This window comes from Cryptomeria japonica, chromosome 8 (assembly GCF_030272615.1).
Source record: "Cryptomeria japonica chromosome 8, Sugi_1.0, whole genome shotgun sequence".
NCBI lineage: Eukaryota > Viridiplantae > Streptophyta > Pinopsida > Cupressales > Cupressaceae > Cryptomeria > Cryptomeria japonica.
Genome location: NC_081412.1, coordinates 266,550,616 through 266,569,741, shown reverse-complemented (window position 1 = coordinate 266,569,741; position 19,126 = coordinate 266,550,616). Strand labels below are relative to the sequence as shown.

The window sequence follows — 19,126 nt, the reverse complement described above, 5'->3', positions numbered from 1 at the left end:
GTTTAACATCCAATATAGACTACCACTAACTAATTTATATCACCTAAATTATATATGTCAACTTGCCATAGTACCAGAGCTATACAAGAGTTGTCTATATCAACCACCTATTTTTGTACTATTGTTGTGTGCTCAAGGATAGACACCTCTATTCCGACTCGAAATCAATGATATGGTTTGACTAACATGTAGCTTAGACTCAAAATCAACGTTACGATACCTCCTCCCTGCACATGAAAAATAACCCGCATGTTAACAAGCGATAACAATACGACTAACACTATATTTTACATTCAATGGATGCAACTGGATAACATGTCACTAACACGCAGTACCATTTGTCTATTCTCAAGCCTTGTTATTGACTAACTCCATCTCCTATGGTAAATTGCATCGCGTGTTAGCCTTTGGCTTTATCGCTGTTAGCTACATCAAATCACAACTCGTACATGAACATTGGTCCAACAGGTTGTGTCTCTTCTGGTTCTAAAATAGAAAAATCATACAGACTAACAGTGTTGTGTTAGACAAAAGCAACCATCAAATGCAAAACCTACGATTAAAAACCTGCCACAAACATGGGGTGTTAGTCCCCCCATTTTGTTTTTTGTAGCCACAATAGAGGCATCCCACTACGAGAGTAACTTGAGTTTTGTGCTAGTGTTTTCTCTGACAAAAGTACCAAGTTTTTGCAGCCCGCGACCTCTTCTTCCTGCCAGGATGCCCTCCAAATGCGATTCCTTCATTCACAAGCTTTTAATGTGCATGTTATGCACAATAAACTGGTAGTAACCACGAAGCATGTCGCAACCATCCTGTAGCCATGCTCCTTCATTTCCACATAATTTTGCATGGGCGCCGAGGACTGAAACCGAGAATTCAACAACTCCACATCACATACCATGGGGTGGAGCACCACGAGAAGTTGGCATGGTATGCATGTCTTGGAAATATATGTCGATGCATGTTGTTGGTATGATACGTCCACTGTTGAGCCACAATACAGATAGCCTCCCACATATATATGCATATATGTTTATTTTGCACTTTTTGAGTGTGATTAGGTGCTTCCAACTTGTGTCAGACATGTCTATTCTGGCTTCAAAATGAGATTGTAACAACGACATGAATCGACATACATGTTCTGGCTCCAAAAAGGACATATTGTACCAATGACATGCATCAACATACATGTCCGAGAATAAATATATATATGCAAATACAAGTGGCAGACACCTAATAGCTACATGAAAGACAAAGTGAGGTAAAATGTTTTGTTTCAAATTGAGCTTCTTTTACTTGGTCTTGACCTCATTTACATGTTATGGTTTGCCTTTTGCTGCAAACAGACTCCTCAAAATTAGGTTGTTGACTGGTTGATGCAACCATTCTTTGATTGTGTGTGACCTGCTCTTGTTTAGGAGTTGATCTGTTGTTTGTTTGATGATAGCAAACATGGCGCCTTTTTTATTTGCCTAAGGTGGAAAAAGTAAGACTAATGCACGAACGAAAACATTATTGTTGAAGGGCTCCTTGTTGAAGCAGCCTCCGTCTATTCCGGTTCATTGTTGAAGGGGGATTTATGGGACTATAGGTTTTCTTTTTTTTTTCTAATGAGCACCTAAGAATAATGGAAACAGAGCATAATATTTCCATAGTTTCTTTTATCTATGTTTAATTCTGTTGTTTTCCTCTATATTGTAGAGGACATGTTTGTGTGTGTGTGTGTATTGCTTCATATTCATATATATATATATATACACACACACACACTAACACACACCAAACCACAAACAAACAATGCAAACCCTGACAGTTTTCAGCAAAATCTCAAAAATCAGTCGTCAACAATCAAATAGGAAACCTTGGTATCCTGACATGACCATGCTACAAAATGATGCCTAATTTACATAGACAGAACACAAAATGACACAGGAAATAAAAAAAAAATTATTGAATGTCTTAGGGTTTCAAATTACTGCAACTGCCTAAGCCTCCACCCAAATCGATGTCCTCTTCACACCTCCTGAGGGCACGCTCACAACCACCTTTGAGATACAAAAATGATATAAAAATTTACAATTTCAAACACTGGGTTGACGAAGGAATCATAAAACTGTCTTTATTTGTTAGGGTTTGAATTTACTGATGCTGCCATAACCCTACACAAAAATCTTCAATCGTACCACCCCCTGTACGCTTCGATACCTCCTCCCTGCACATTAAAAAAAACCGCGTGTTAACAGGCGATAACAATACGACTAACAATATACCCAGACAACTTGGGCTATGCATGCGGTCGGCTTTCTCCTCCCCTTCGGAGCCACGCATATTTTAAGAATGCATACCTTTAACTACAATTGAAGCGCAGCTCCTTCGCTCAATGATTCAACCGGGCACATGAATTTACACCCTGAATTTCCACGGTCGAATATTTTGTTTCGCCTCCACCACTGCGTTCTGCATGCAGCTACCAAATGAAATATATTTTCAAATTTTCGCGAAATCGAGTTTTCATTCAAAATTTAAAAAAAAATGAATTGAAAACTGTGCCCATAACACGTGATCGCCGCCCGATGTTAGTCATGTTAGTCGACTCGTCGATGCAATAAAGTGGATTAGCCAAACAAATTGCCACGTGGCAAAATCGAAATTGGCAGTCATCGAAAATGTAAAACGCTTGGCCGGTGGTCTGTTAACCGCCTCGCCCGATGTAACCGTCACATCGCGGTGACAACGGTCGGGAAAGTGTTAACCGCGAGCAAGCTTTTCCGTCAAACTCAAAACAACAACATCATCCACGTCATCGCAGCTGCGAGGATCTCCATGTCATCTGTGGGTCCCAGGAACATCGCTCTCATGGACCTGCCGTACTTGAAAGGTATGCCTTCGGCATCATATGGAGGCATGCCGTTTTGGACCCAGAATAGCTACAGCCTTTGAAGCTCGTAAAAGTAGGGCCCTTCGATGAAAGCGTGGTCAAAAGTCCTAAAAATTCTCAATTGTACGTTTTAATCTCGAAAGTATTGGTCTTTTCGCAAGAAATAATGCATGGGAATCTCTGAGTTGCGTTTAAGAATGAAATACACGACTCAAAGACTTCAACCATTCATTTTGTTTCCTCTTCACAAATTATCATCGACCCTCTCTAGATTGCTTCTCTGGTAAAGAGGTGGCGAAACTTCATCTCTTACATTTTCTGCTACTGGCCTGTGGCGTAGCTCAAACGAGCAGGCATGTAAAAGGGAGTCGCTTACTATTCACCCAGGAGGACGCAGAGAAGTTATACTCTCCGCCTCAGACAAGAAAATCGAGCACGAGCTTTCCTCTGATGCACATCAATGCCAAGTGCTCCCCTTTCCGCAACAGCGACTCAACGTGGCTGACCACGATGTTGGACTCAATAAAGGGCGGCGTCCAACGCTACCGCGCAATAACGCGAGTAGCAACGAGCTTTACTATACAAGAGGACGCCAACGTCCCTTTGGCTTCAAAGAGCGGAGACTACATAATCAATCTGGGCTTCGGCACGCCCCAGCAGAGCTTCTACATGTCCCTCGACACTGGCAGTGACATCTCCTGGATTCCCTTCGCCGATTGCACAGAAAACATCTTCGACCCCTCCAAGTCATCCACCTTCAAATTCCTCAACTGCTCTTCGGAGGCGTGTCAAGCACTGGGTAGCACTCCAACTTGTGGGAATTACAACTGCAGCATTACCCAGACCTACGGCGACGGATCCGAGGTGAAGGAACTCATGTCAACGGACTCTCTCGCCGTGGGCTCGCAGTCCATGCTCGACTTTATTTTCGGCTGCGCCAAGGCTCGGACAGGACTTATCACCTCCACGCCCGGTTTGGTCGGTTTTGGCAGGATGTCGCTGTTGTTTTTTCACAGAAGGCCAATCTGTTCTAGAAAACCTTCTCTTATTGCCTCCCGTCTCCTTAATCGACGGGCTCCCTTGCGCTAGGGATAGCCGCCCTTTCCTCCCCTGGCTTGCAGTTTACGTCCCTGTTGTCAAACGATGCCAACCCTTCCTTGTAGTACGTGGGGTTAATCGGAATCTCGGTTGGAGAAGACCGCTTTGCGGTGCCGGCAGGATGTCGCTGTTGTCAAAAGATGAACCGGTTTACGGTTCGTCAACTCTCTAATCTCAGTCGAGCTGCTTCGTACAATATCTTCGATGCGTGCTTCAATTTTCCTTCGGCAGATGTGGAGGTGCCTCAGATGACGTTGCATTTTGATAATAATGTGGATGTGGCTCTGCAGCAGATTAATGTTTTAATTCCTGTGGATGAGCAAGGGTCGGTGCAATGCTTGGCTTTCGCGCCTCCACCTGCGAACTCCTCAGTTTCGACAACATCTATATTGGGGAGTTACCAGCAGCACAACTTCCGAATAGTTTATGATGTTCCTGGTTCACGACTTGGAATAGCTCCTGAAAGCTGTGATGGCAAATATTCGCTCTAATCAAATTTTAGATGATTGCATATTCCTCTCATACAGTGCTAAACTCTACGTAAATAAGCACTCGATACGAAGAAGTATGGTTTTCTAAATGACTATTACTTTCAATGAAATATTAAGTGTTCCTCTAAATAAAAGATTTAGTTTATACTTCGCTAGCACTTGCACGAGAAGAAGGTGCAAAGGTTATAGATATAGTATTAAATAGTTTGAATATTATATTGAAGAGTATAGAATTGTTTCTTTATTAGCTATAAGTATTTATAATGTAAATAAATTGATTTTGAAGTATAAAAAATTAAATATAAATAAATAAAATATAAAAAATCACTAACTTAAGAAATTGATTACATTTGTTTTTTTGTTGTTGATGCTAATCTTTTGCAGATGACTCTATATGGTTTCTGTGTAAGAAAGTTTGAGAGAGTTGAATTCATGTATTTTATATAATTGAAGTAAAACTTGCAATTGCCATAAGTTATGGGAATGTTTTTGGACAAAGTGAATTTTACATGGCTCATTCTTAGCAACCCAAATCTTCCACCCCCATTCTCTACCACTCCTTTGAATTGCCATCAAAGTCTATAAAAGTGAACACAATTACTGAATGCATCTATTTAGCAAAGAGTTAGAATTTAAAGTTGAGTATCTTCATCAATCTCCAAGGTACTCCAACAACGCTTGACGTCTTGGAGGGAAGTTCTATTGTGGACTAAGAATTTTCTTATAAATAAAGGGCTTTGTGTCAATTTATAACCAAATCTTGCTCTTCATAAATGAGCTCTAAGAGCCTTACACACATTGATTTCTTAGTTCTTTAATGGTTGAGCTCCAAAGTAACCTTTGTATATGTGTCCCAAATGCTTGGCCTTTCATCTTGTATACAATTAAATCATATATTTTGAAATAATTAATATAAGTGGTTGAGATTCTAGCAATTTCTAATAGTGTCCACTGGTTTGACATACTAAACTTAATATTTTTGTAAGAGGTGAATATGTATCAAATTGTGTTATAGTACATAATTCAATTTCTCTTTTGCTCATGTTCCTTAGGGCAAGTCTAAGAAGTTTTATAGTACATCCACAAACCAAAGTTAGTTTTTTTTGTAAGAGGTGAGTATGTATTAAATTGTGTTATAGTACAAAATTCAATTTCTCTTGTTTATATATTTAGTATTTAAAAAAAAGTTATATATGATAGTAAATGTGATATTCATGTTAATTTTTAAATAATCCAATACATAAACATTTTCTAATATTTGTACCCTCTAATATATTATTTAGAGTATATTTTACTATCGGCCTTATTATTGCACTTAATGAAAATCATCAACCAATATCATCTCATGTTACTTCCGTATAGAATGTTCATATTTCATATAGATATAACTTAATTTCATATACATATTAACATAGAAATTCAATAACAATATCATTATACTATCTTATATTATTATTACAATGTAAATATTGCAACATTTGTAACTCATAATCTACAAATATTTTACAATAATATCATAAGCTCTAAAAAATTTGGTCAAATTAAAAAAATATTAGAAATAATATCATAGATTGTAATTTTTTAATGTTTTTTGCAATACTAACATAAATTAAAAATTAAAATTTATATCTAAAAATAATAATAATAATCATCTTATTAAATATTAAAATCAATCTATACTTAGAATACATTTTCTTATAAATTATTATTTATAATATATTTTTTAAATGATAATTGACATTACTCTATATGCCTAATCTCCCCCTTACAAAGATAAACTACTTTGACTCAATTTAGAAATAAAAATGTAAGAAACCTAAAAAATAATTCTTGCTCATCTCACCACCAAATGCCATTGTTGTTTTAAACCATTTGTAAATAAAATAGCTTTGCATAAGGGCATGTTCCCATGTGGTTGCTTAGCTTATTTTGGTTAGTAGTTGGTGCTCAATATTTTTAGGGATTATTTGTGAAGCAGCTGACCCCATGAATATTTATCTTTGCTACTTATTTTTAAGAAAAACATCTTAACTTTGTATTAATAGCATTAATACTAATTTGTGCACTTAAAATTTGGGAAAAAAAAGAAATAAAATCTTTTAAAAAAGAGGGAAAGAAAATTGTGGAGCCATGTGGCATTTTTGTTAATAAGCAACCACTCCTTATTTCCAGCCCCTCTTTTTGTTCCATAGCTGATTTCTAATTCCTAAACAATAGCTGCTCCACCAAAATAGGGAAAGATTCTAAATTATCCCTTTTTTGACAATTTTTAAGTTGCATGGGAACACTTAACTGCTTAAATTTAAGCAGAAAATAGAGTTAAGCAGTTGCATGGGAACATGAGATAAGTGACCTGTGCAATGTTCATGGTTTGAGCTTTTACATTAAGTTTTTCTAAGTGTTCAAATAAGGGCAATAACATGTGAAATTGTTTATAACAATGTGGAGTGGCTACCAATAATCTAGTGCACACTAGGATTTGGGAATCAAAAGAAGGTTTTTTAATTTCATAATTTTCAGTCAGTCATTATTAATTAAGCAATGATTTATTAATTGAATCTCCAGCCAAAAGAAATCGATTCAGATGTGGCAGGCATCAGAACCGATTCAGATGTGGCTGGGATCAGAACCGATTCAAATGTGGCAAGCATTGAAAAAAAAAATTCCCGCATGAAACATTCCGGTGTGAGACTTTTTCGATAGAAAATTTCCGACATAAGTCTTTTTCAGTGGGTTTTCCCACCCTAAAAATAGCCTATTGGCTAATTAGAAGTATGGTTTTCTAAATGACTATTACTTTAATGAAATATGTTAAGTGTTCCTCAAAATAAAAGGTTTAGTTTATACTTAATTACTTCTCATATGTTGATAAAATCATCAACAATATAGTGCTCATTCTATCCTCTCACAAAAATTAAACTATTATATCTATATTTTATAAATAAAATTTATGTAAATCTTTATCTTTTAGTATAGATTAATTAATTTCATATGGTTAGTATTTATTAGAATTTAGTCTTATTTTAGAATATGAAATGATTTGCATGAAAAAAATGATGGTTTTTTAAAATCTAAATTTTAAAAAATAAATTTTTAAATTAGAAGTTTCTTTTAAATCTAGATTTAAAAATATATTTTTTAGAGTCTTATCTTAGAATATGAAATGATTTGCATGCATTAAAAAAATTAAAACTAGCAATTGCACCTTAGTGTGCAACGGGTATGCCGAAAGAGGTGTGTAAGGTGAATTAGGAAAAACATTGGTCTATTTTTTTGCATATAATTGGGTAATACATAAGGTCACTTTTTCGGTCATAATGTTGTTTGTGCAACAAAGTTCTCATTAGAGAAGTGATAGCTTCAAATTAACTATGCATCCACTTATATCGTTCCAATCATAATTGAAACAAAAAATTTAAATTGAGAAGAAAATCAAGTTTCATTACCAACAACACATGTTGAGAGCGAGAGAGAGGTTGAGATAGTGCTAGGAGGGAGACATAGAGGGGGCAAGAGTGATACGGAGATGGGTAAAGAGATAAAGATAGAGATAGAGAAGAAGATGATAGAGATATAAATAGAGTTGGAGACAAAGATGGAGAATAAGGAGAGGAATATGGAGAGATAAAAGAGAGAGGGGATAGGAATAGATAAAAATGGAAAAGAAAAATAAAAAGAGAGAAAGAGAGATAAAAAGATAGAGATAGTAAGTGATATATAAAGAGAGGGAGAGGTATAGTGGTAGAGAGAGATAAAGATAACTAGATTGAGTTAGAGGGATAGATGAAATAAGTGATAGGGAGAGTAGATATAGAGAGGAAAAGAGATATAGATAAATAGAGGTCTAGAGAGAGAGAGAGAGAGAGAGAGAGAGAGAGAGAGAGAGATAAAAGGAGGCATGTCTAGAGAATAGGGGGAGGAAGAGGGAAAATAGATACAAAGATAGAGAGAGGTACAAGGAGATACAGAGATAGAAAGATAGGGGGATATAGGGGAAGTGATAGAGAGAGATATGTAAATGAAGAGGGAGAGATACATATAAATAGATGCTGAGATAAAGTGAGAGATAGATATCTAAGGACATATAGAGAGAGGGGGAGAGCGGGGGAGATATACAATGAGATTGACAAACAAAGAGATCTAGGGATAGCCAAATAGAGATGGAAAGAGGGTGAGAGAAATAGGTGGAGATAGAGGGAGAGATGCATAGATATTGGAAGAGAAATAGAGAGATGTAGAGATGTACATGAAGAGAAAGAGAGAGATGGATAGAGATAAGGAGATAGATAGGGGGATAGAGAGTGAATGAGGGAGGGAGAGATGGGGAGAATTGGAGAGGAGGGGAAGATAGAGAGAGGAAGGTATGGGAGAGGGAGAGAGAGAGAGAGAGAGAGAGAGAGAGAGAGAGAGAGAGAGAGAGAGAGAGAGAGAGAGAGAGAGAGAGAGAGGTGGAGATAATAATATATAGATTTAGAGGGGTATATAGATGTATGGAGATAGAGATAGAGGGGGCAAGAGTGAGAGAGATATAAGGTGACAAAGACAAGTAATAGATAAAAAGGTTTAGACCTTAGAAAGGGGGAGAGTGATAGGGAGGGGAGAATATAGAGAGATAAAACTAATAAAAATAGGGAGGGAGAAATAGGGAGTGTATGTTTAGAAAGAGTAGAAGTAGAGATATAAAAAGAGGGACTAATAGGGAGAGAAGAAGACATGGAGAGATAAGATAGAAAGATGGAGAGAGGGGTGTATAGGGATAGAAAGATATGGAGATAAGGGTAGAAAGGAGAGAGATAATAGATATAACTTATAAAATATAAAGGTGGTGAGAGAGAGGAAGATATGGAAGGAAATGGAAAGGGGGAGAGGGAAACATGGAGATAGAAAGATAAAGATATAGGAAGTGATATGTGAAGAGATAGAGAGGGATATAGAGAGAGAGTGGGAGAGATGAGGGAAGAGGAATGTATAAGAGATAGAGATAGAGATAGCAAGGGAGAGGAAGAAATAGAGAGTAAGTGTTTGTGTGAATGAGAGAGATATAGAGATAGAGATAAGGAAGGAGAAATATGGAATGTGTGTGAGTGAAAGAGATAGATATAGAGGGATTAAAATATATAAATAGACATAGTGAGGGAGAGAGGGAGAAAGAGGACATAGAAGTAGAGATATATAAAAAGAGGGAGCGAGAGGGGGAAAGGGAGAGATACAGAGAGAGATATAGTGGGAATGATAGAGGGGGCAAAGAGAGAGATACAAGGAGAGGTAAGGTGATATAGATAGCCTAGAGAGAGATATAGATGGAGATAATAATCAAATGACATGTTACCCTTAGTATAACTCTTCAAGGACAAAACTATCTATAAATTATTGGTATGAAATGACTAATCAATATTAGTTGCTCTATCTTGCTCTCTTGTTCTAAACGTTTAATTTAGGTTATAAGTTGGAATTTATTTTATTAGACAAATTAAAATAAATTTCAAATATTTAATTACTCTAGAATTAAAAAAAATCAATAAGGCAAAAATACAAGTTAGATTAATATAAATATATTTTAATTATTATTTGTAATTCCATAAGAATACATAAATAATTAAAATTTCATTTTAACTTAATAAATAAATAATCTTGAAATTTTTTTTAGACAAATTAAAATAAATTAAAAAATTATAATAGGGTGGCTGCAAGAAGTTGAGTCCCACTTTTGGGCAAAAAGTGGAAGTGTTTTCTCTGTTTTTCAAATTTTATGTCAATTGATGTCAAAATTTGATACACTTAGAGATTGAATCTCAAAAAACTTCAGTAATAGAAATTGTAGTGCTCAGAGTCTACTTTTCAAATATGTAATTTATTTTAATACCCACATGGTAGAAATCCCTTTTTAGTAGGCATGTTTAAAAACCAGTTTTTCAAAATGCCTGTTTCAGGACCATACCACGCATGTGTATGACCACCCTTTTTTGATGCAAATAAATGAATTTTTGCAAATCCTTTTGGGAAATGATACCTAAGACACCAAATATTGATGAGAATATTTTTTCTTATTTTTTTATTGAATAGATTTTTTTTTTATTAATTTTTAACTAACAATAAAGTATATTTTCAAAACATCGGGTGTACGACCACCATAATTTGATGAAAATTTCATATTTTTCCATTTTTTTTTTTAATATTCAAAATAATTGTATGTAGATTGATGCCATATAATTTATTTTTCTAAAATCCTAAAAACCAAAAGGTTATTAAAGTTTTAGTGAACCTTGGTATTTTAGGTTTAGGTTCCACTTTTGATTAATAAATAATAAAAAAATAGTAAAAGTAATCTTATCACTATAAAATTTACATTTCTGAAATCAAGACACTGAAAACTCTAATGGGTTTTCATTTCGTCAAAAAATTCAATCAGAAAGGCCCTCAAAAAATCAGGCCAAGGTAGAAATCTGATGTCGATTTACCTTAGTCATTTTTTTGGAGGTCCAAGCATAGGCTTGGTGAGACCAAGCCTATCCCGAAGCAAAAAGAAAAGATAAGGAATGTTTCCTGCCCCTAATTTTAAAAAATGGGTGCCCGTTTCGCTCTGTACCGTTGAAAGTGAAACGGGCGCCCGTTTCTGAAAAGATCCATTGGGCCCAGAATCTGGCCCACAAGCACAAATCTCAATGATTGAATGATTTTTCAATCATTGGCTGATAGGTACGATCTGCAAAGAGAATGTTTTGATTAATCATTCTCTTTGTTTGTCTTATTGTGGATTTGGTAAGGAGATTGATTTGAATTCAAATTTTGGTGTAGCCATGGGATCAAATCAATGCAGGAAGAGGCAAAGGAAGGTTTTGACAACTGAGGAGATTGCAGCAAATAGGGAGAAGGAGGCAATGCGTTAATGAGAGAGAAGATCAAGAATGAGACAAGGAGCTTCAAGTTCCACAATCATTTTAGAAGAGGAGAACATCAATGAGACCATAAATGCTGACAAAGGAAACACAATAGAACCATTTAATTCAGGTGCATCTTCTAATCCATTATTGGATACAGGTATGTCTTCATAGCCCTATGTTTTTTCTCATGATTTAGTAGAAGCAGGTTACTTATTAAATGAAATTCTAATTGAAAATCAAACCCCAAATGAAATTAGAAGTCAAGTTGAAAGTGAAATTGAAATCCAAATTGAAACCCCAACTAAAACTAGATCTCAACTTGAAACTGAAATTGAAACCAAATTTGAAACTACAAATGAAATTGAAAATCCACCTGCAACTAAAACCAATAATGTGTATGTAGACATGGAAACACCAATTGAAAATGAAACATGTTTGAATGATAGTCAAATGAATGAAAATTTTGAAATTAAAAGTGATGTACTAAACAACCTTCCTGGCTTGGTTTCATGGAGACAGATTAAGACACATGCAAATAGATTTTTTAGACATGTTTTTTATAATAAGAAATTTGGGTTTCAATGTCAATTAATGGTACAACTAATTAAAATGACTAAAATATGAAAAGTGATGAAGAAGTTAGGATTTTATGTCAAACCCAAGAAGAAGGAGGAGTCTTTAAAACAAGTTGTATTGATTGTTGCTAGCACCTTTGATACAATTGGAAAGAAAAGTCATTCTAAAGATAAAAATGCGGCACAATGGGCAATAACAATAGCTTTAGTAAGCCAAACAACTTCTAATAAAAGAATGATGAGTAACATAAGTGGATATCTTAATATTCATCACAAAACTTTGTCAAGAGCTGTAAAAAGAAGAGTTAATTTTGAAAGTGATCCGGCAAACAAATTGTGGACTTTTAATGGTAGACTACCAAGGTCTGATATGAAACTTACTGGTGAAGTCAAAAATTTGATCGAAAAATTCTGGTACGATAATACGAGAGTATCACCTAATGTTAGAGATGTTCTTAAATTAAGAGTTGGGTCAAAAATTTGTGATCTACATCCAAAACACCTATTGGACATGACTCAAACTGAATTGTATAAAAAAATTTTGGATGATAAAGTGTTGACTATTAGCATTTGTCAAAGGTCTTTTGAAAAGTGTAAACCTTGGTATGTTCGAATTAACAAGGAAAGAGTCACATGTTGTTGCAAAACTCATGTTCAATTTCACTACCATTATGATGTATTTCGATATATACGTGTTACCATGCATAGTAATGCTATGTTCCAAGAATGTGGTATAAATATACCACCTGAAACTATAAAGGAGTTTATTTCAAGTTTGTTTTGCAACCCACGAAATGAACAAAATTTCCTTTTCAATGCATGTGTTTCTGGTGCATGTGATATACGTGGCAATCTTGCATTGTTGGATGAATGTTTGCATGAAAATCTTTCAAATGATTTTGGACAATAATTAATTGATGTTAAAAGATTTAAAACTATTGAGTATCCATTGAAGGATGGAAAGGTTGGAAAACGATGCGATCTAATCACTGAAAAAGTTAGTGTTCACGCATTTATGAATGAATTCAAGAGTAACATCATACCTAAATATGTTAAACATGAAAATTTACAATTACAATTACAAACATGAAAATTTACAAACTTGAAAATTTACAATTACAATTACAAACATGAAAATTTACAATTACAAACTATTTAATTTACATTTCACCTTCCAAAAAAACTTATAATTAAATACAATTTAGCAACTTAAATATTAAAAAAGGAAACTCACATAGATCTATAATATTATTAACAGGTGGGTAATAATAAGCATCATTTAAGAAATATTATCCACTTAAATCAAAGTATAAGAAAAATTATACAAAATAAAACATCATAATGCCCATGCAACTCAAACAATACTTTTTAACATCTAAAGATGAATTAGTATAAGTTCCATCAAAATCATAAAAATAATCATAAGTTAAAGTCATAAGTTATATCTATGAACTTGTCAATACATGTACTACTAGTAGTACTACACTAAGTTGAAGCTTGAATAAATGACCATTTTTTGTGATTTCACATTCTAGTCATTTACTTAGACATATTGGCACTTGAAAATGACCGTCTTACATGAGATGAATTTGTTTGATATGTTTTATATGTATTGATTTTATTGATTTTTTAAGGTTTTATTTGAGGAGGCATCATAAGTTTCTCTATTCATCCTTTTGTGGTAAAATTAGAAAGGGATAACTATGATTCTTTTGTAAAATGGTATCTTCATAAGTTTTAGGTGGTTTAATCATTTTCCTTTTATGTATGGAGTCATACCTAAACTAGAAACAGTAGAAAATATATAATCTTGGTGTAACATCATTGACCATGTAGGAGTGATTTGATCTAGTATCAAGATCATGATTCTATGTGTATTGCATTGGATATTGATTTTCCCCACACACTTTGGAATAGACTTTAGGAGATCCATGGAGACCCTCATATCTCTCCATTACTAGAGGATCCCATTTTAGATTGTTTCATTCCCTTTGTAGATGAAGATCACATACCCTTCGATGGTGATACTTAGGAGGAAATTCATTATATCATATTAAATAATTTATTTACTTAAGATCAACTTTTATTTACATATTAAATAATTTTTAAAATATATTTTAATTATGTACATCAATTATATCAATTAGAATAAACATTTGGTAATGAAATACAAGCAATTATCATAAAAAATCTAGAATCAATTCATTCTAAATGTAAAATGATACATACACATATAAATATATAATCAGTTTTTTAATTTAATATATACTTGGCAAAATAAATTTATATAGACGTGTAAATTTTTAAGTAATTTAGTGGGGTTTATAACGAAACCTATCCAAGAAAATTTGTCATATATTAGAATACATAACTCATCTACCCTATATAGACACCACCCTCAACTCTCCCTTCTTGTTGGTTCTTATTTTACTATTTCAATTAATGCTTTCACATAATATAATACATTCACTTCCAACACACACTCTACTACTTTCATGTGCATTTTGCAAACTAACCAACACTTTACTAATATTGCTACAATAATATTACAATACCTCAAACTCTTGATGTGTACACCTTCTATTTATACTTTCTTGCTTTCCATTTGAGGCAAGTAGGTCACTAAGTCCAATCCTTTCGAGAAATCAACAAACATTTCTTAGACAACCCTACCTTGATTCTCCCTTAACAATTTTCATGTCCATAATTAAAAGGAGTCCTAAGATCCATTTTTATAAGCCTACATTAATAATGAACATAATTAGGTTGAAGGAAAACCCCTCTTAGATAAAAAAAATTTGTGATGTTACCTACCTCCATACTTGTCTCAAGCATCATAGGTAGTTGGGAGCTTATTCATAATTCTTAGTAACATGTGATGGATTATAAACATGATACTTCACAATTGATAATAATTCTATTTCATCTAAAATAACTACATATTCCAACCATTGTGCAAACTATGCACTAAAGAATTACAAGGTGATTATTGCCTAGTGATAGATATTGGTATAACAAATTATATTTTATTACAAATTGATATAAGATAAACCAAATAATTATAACATACACTTTCATGGCCTACCCTTATATTGACATGTATGAAAACATAATGATGTAGTAATTGTATTAGTTGATATCCACTTGTAGCCTAGACAATTCCTACACTATCTACAATGACCCATTTCTAATTATAGCCAATCCTCTTGATCATGCAAAAAAATGGGCCACCATGCCCTATACATGAGGTCTTAATTATTAGTTGTTATCATTAAGACCAACACTAACACTACCCTCAACGGTCTTCCACCATACTTGCATAAGCCTTAGTTCAATACTCTAACCAATATATTTTTGACACATTATGACACAATGATGGTGCATAATCTTGAGAGGTCACCTAAACACAATGACATGGATAAAATTCAGAGGCTCCTCAACATTTCCCTTACTATTCACTGGCGAGGACACTCAGGAGGAGGAGGACTGCTCTGCGGCTCAGCCAAGGAAATCGAGCACAAGCATTCCTCTCATGCATCTCCAAGCCAAGTGCTCCCCTTTCCGCAACAACGATTCAACGTGGCTGACCTCGGTGTTGGAGTCAATAAAGGGCGACGAGCAGCGTTACCGCGCAATAACGGGAGCAGCGACAACTAGCTATACCACATAAGAGGACGCCGGCGTTCCGTTGGCCGTAAAGAACGGAGAGTACGTAATCAATTTGGGCTTCGGCACGCCTAAGCAGAGCTTCTACACATTGCTCGACACGGGCAGTGACATCACCTGGATTCCCTGCGACTCAGGGAACTTGTTCGACCCCTCCAGATCATCCACCTACAAATACCTGACTTGCTCTTCCAAGACTTGCCAGGCATTCGGCAGCACTCCAACCTGTGGGAATTACAACTGCAGCATTAGACAGACCTACGGCGACGGATCCCAGGTGCTCGTGCTGCTCTCAACGGACTCGCTGGCCGTGGACTCGCAGTCTATGCCAGGCTTTATATTCGGCTGTGCCAAAGCTCGGACTGGGCTAATCACCTCCACGCCCGGTCTGGTAGGCTTTGGCAGGGAGTCGTTCTCGTTTGTTTCACAGACGGCCAATCTGTTCCAGAAAACCTTCTCTTATTGCATCCCGTCTTCCACTTCCACGGGTTGCCTTGCACTCGGCAAATCCGCGCTTTCATCCTCCGGACTGCAGTTTACGTCTCTCTTGACCAACTCTGCCAATCCTTCGTTCTATTACGTGGGGTTAAACGGAGTCTCGGTTGGAGAAGACCGCGTGGCTGTACCGGCCATGGGGCAATCAAGCGGGAAAGGGACAATTATAGACTCGGGAACAACTATCACTCGGCTGGCGGAACCCGCTTACAGTTCAGTGAGAGACTCTTTCGTTCGCCATCTCTCCAAATACAGTCGAGCCGCTTCGTTTTCGATCTTCGATGCGTGCTTCAATTTTCCTTCGGGGGATGTGGAGGTGCCTCAGATCACGTTGCATTTTGATAATAATGTGGACGTGCCTCTGCCGCCCACTAATTATTTAATTCGCGAAAGTGCGCAGGGGTCGGTGATATGCTAGGCTTTGGCTGCACCTCCTAAAAGCTCCTCGGGTTCAGGAGTTTCTATATTGGGGAATTTCCAGCAGCGCAACTTCCGAGTGGTATATGACATTCCTGCATCTCGGCTTGGAATCGCTCCTCAAAGCTGCAAAGGTTGTTAGATGATTACATATTCCTCTGCCGTGCCGCCTCCAAGCTTCTAAACAGCCCTACCTATATAAGCTCTCGTTTGACTACTTGAAGAATAAGGTTTTCTGAATGACTATCACTAATATATATAAGCTATTATTCGATCATATGAAGAATGTGGTTTTCTAAATGACTATTACTTTAATCAAATATATATGAGCTCGATCTAGCTTGACCATATGAAGAATATGATTTTCTAGACGACTATTACTCTGATTGAATATATTAAATGTTCTAAATAAAATGATTAGTTTATACTTATTGCTTGGTGACTTTCGTATGTTGATAAAATCAATATAATAATCGTGCTACCTTATCATTAGGACTCCATTAGGACTCTTGACTTAGCTGTTTGGCCTTTACTTAGACTGAACTTATGGCATCCTGTTGGAATAAAAGTTCTGAATTAGAACAAGGGGCTAAACATACATGCATATCAAGGGAAAAGGAAAGAGACTTGAGTTGATTGATTTCAGAATCGCTCCAAACCCAACAAGGTATTATTTGTTCTGAACTCAACGTATACGTGACCAAATTTACAAAACAGTGAATTTTACAAGTCTAATCAAACTTCTGTTTAATTTCTGTCAATATGCGCTTTGGGTTTATACCTTAGTCATATATGGCTTAACATTTAAACCACATTTCTGTAAAAATGGATTCTGTAAAAATAAGACTGATACAACCAGAAATGATTAGGAGAATCAGGGCTGAGCGAGAAGGCATAATGTTTGCGATGCACAATTAATATGGCAAGTTATAAATAAGTGCCTGAATTGAGAGAATGCACTTCAGCCAAGAAGTTGCCTTGCTAAAGAGAATACTTTAAGAAACACAAGCATGGTTACTAATGAAAGAGCTTGACTATAAGAGTTACAAAGCCACAAAACGTCAAGTGTACCATACAAAAAATTAAAAGCACATGATTACTAATGCATGGAGTTTAATTGTTCTATAGTTGAAAAAGAGACTATTCAAAGCTTGAATCCAATAATACGCCATTATAGAGCAGTCCCGTCCAAATAGTAAGAATTAAAAAAAGGTTAGTAGTCTCTCGAAGTAGATCATACTTCTCTACAAATATATGTTCTCAATATCTTACTTCACATGTGGCTGATAAAGCTTTCCAAGAAAATTACAAATCAAAAGAGAACGACAAAAAATGCCAAATATTTTCAATTTACTCAATTCCACGTTTTACCAATCTATTTTGCGAGTAACATTTGCCCACATGTTTCACATTGTATCAGCTAATTCTGTGTGGGATTTTAAGCATAATCAGACAGTATTTGTGGACAATGGTACTGTAAAATACCAATTATATTCTGGACTGAATGAGCTAATTTGATTGGAAAATGGTAGCCAAAATTATTTATTCCACTGAATGCCTTTTCTTGTACTAGTTGGAAGGCCAAATGGCCAATACAAACTTGGTGATGCTGTCTGAAAGAATATCAGCAGCAAAACCCTCAACGTAACTTCAAACCAAAAGATTCAAATAATAAGTACTTCATAGACACAAGAGCATATGTCAGAAGTAGCGATTACTAAATTCATTTGGAATTTGCATTATCCAACATTAAGTTTTTTCAAATGTCGTCATTTAGCCTTAGATAAAACACTTAGAAAATATCAAATTATCATTGATAACATCGCTCCAAAGATAATGACCAAACACAATTGAAATTGTTAAAATCAATATCCTGATGGATTTAGATTTATTGCACAAAATAAAATAAATAGCATCCTCAAATTATTGATTATAATTTGATTTTTCATTATATCTAGAATACTTTTACACAAGATTGGTTGATGCTCAAATAAACAAACTTCCACTTCAAAAAAAAAAAAGAAGTTAATTTTGAAACATTCTAGCTACTGAAACATATTAATTATGGTTCAAATAAAGAGAGGGGAACTTGAAGAATAAGTAAATGAAATATGCAATCTTAAAGCTATTCTTAAAATCTACACTTGAAAACAAAAAATCAAAATAAAGAAAAATGGTTCATCGGTAGATTTAAATCTCACATCCACAGCTTTAGGGCTGTGTAAGAAGGTGTTCTAAAATAATGTTACATTTCCTCATTTTATGAACCATTTGTAAGCACTCTACAAGAACTATATATCTATGAACTCCCACATGAACTTAAGATTTTGAACTGGAAAGAAAATTTTATCATAGGAAAACATTCATCATCAGATTCAAAATTCTCTCTTCCATACCTTTGAGGTTGTGTAAGGTGTTTATTGATTTGATGAGCAAACTATAAGAACACTCTACATACACTTGCAAATCTGTGAATTCCAACATAAAGTTATATCATAACTTGAAATAAATATCCATCAGAGAAGAGCATTCAACATCAAATTAAAGTATCTCTCATCAACAATTTTGAGACTATGTAAGAAAGGGTCCTAAGATAATGTCCCATTTCCTCATTTGATGAAC

At 35.1% G+C, this 19,126-nt stretch overlaps 1 protein-coding gene across 1 annotated transcript; it reads left to right on the top strand.

Moving 5' to 3' along the window:
- The first annotated feature begins 4,119 nt into the window (after positions 1 to 4,119).
- Positions 4,120 to 16,781, top strand: LOC131066510 (aspartyl protease family protein 2-like). The gene is made up of 2 exons (XM_059210319.1): positions 4,120 to 4,453; positions 15,598 to 16,781. Exons 1-2 carry the CDS (start codon positions 4,120 to 4,122, stop codon positions 16,503 to 16,505), a joined length of 1,242 nt encoding a protein of 413 aa, XP_059066302.1. The 3' UTR covers positions 16,506 to 16,781.
- Positions 16,782 to 19,126: the final 2,345 nt, after the last annotated feature.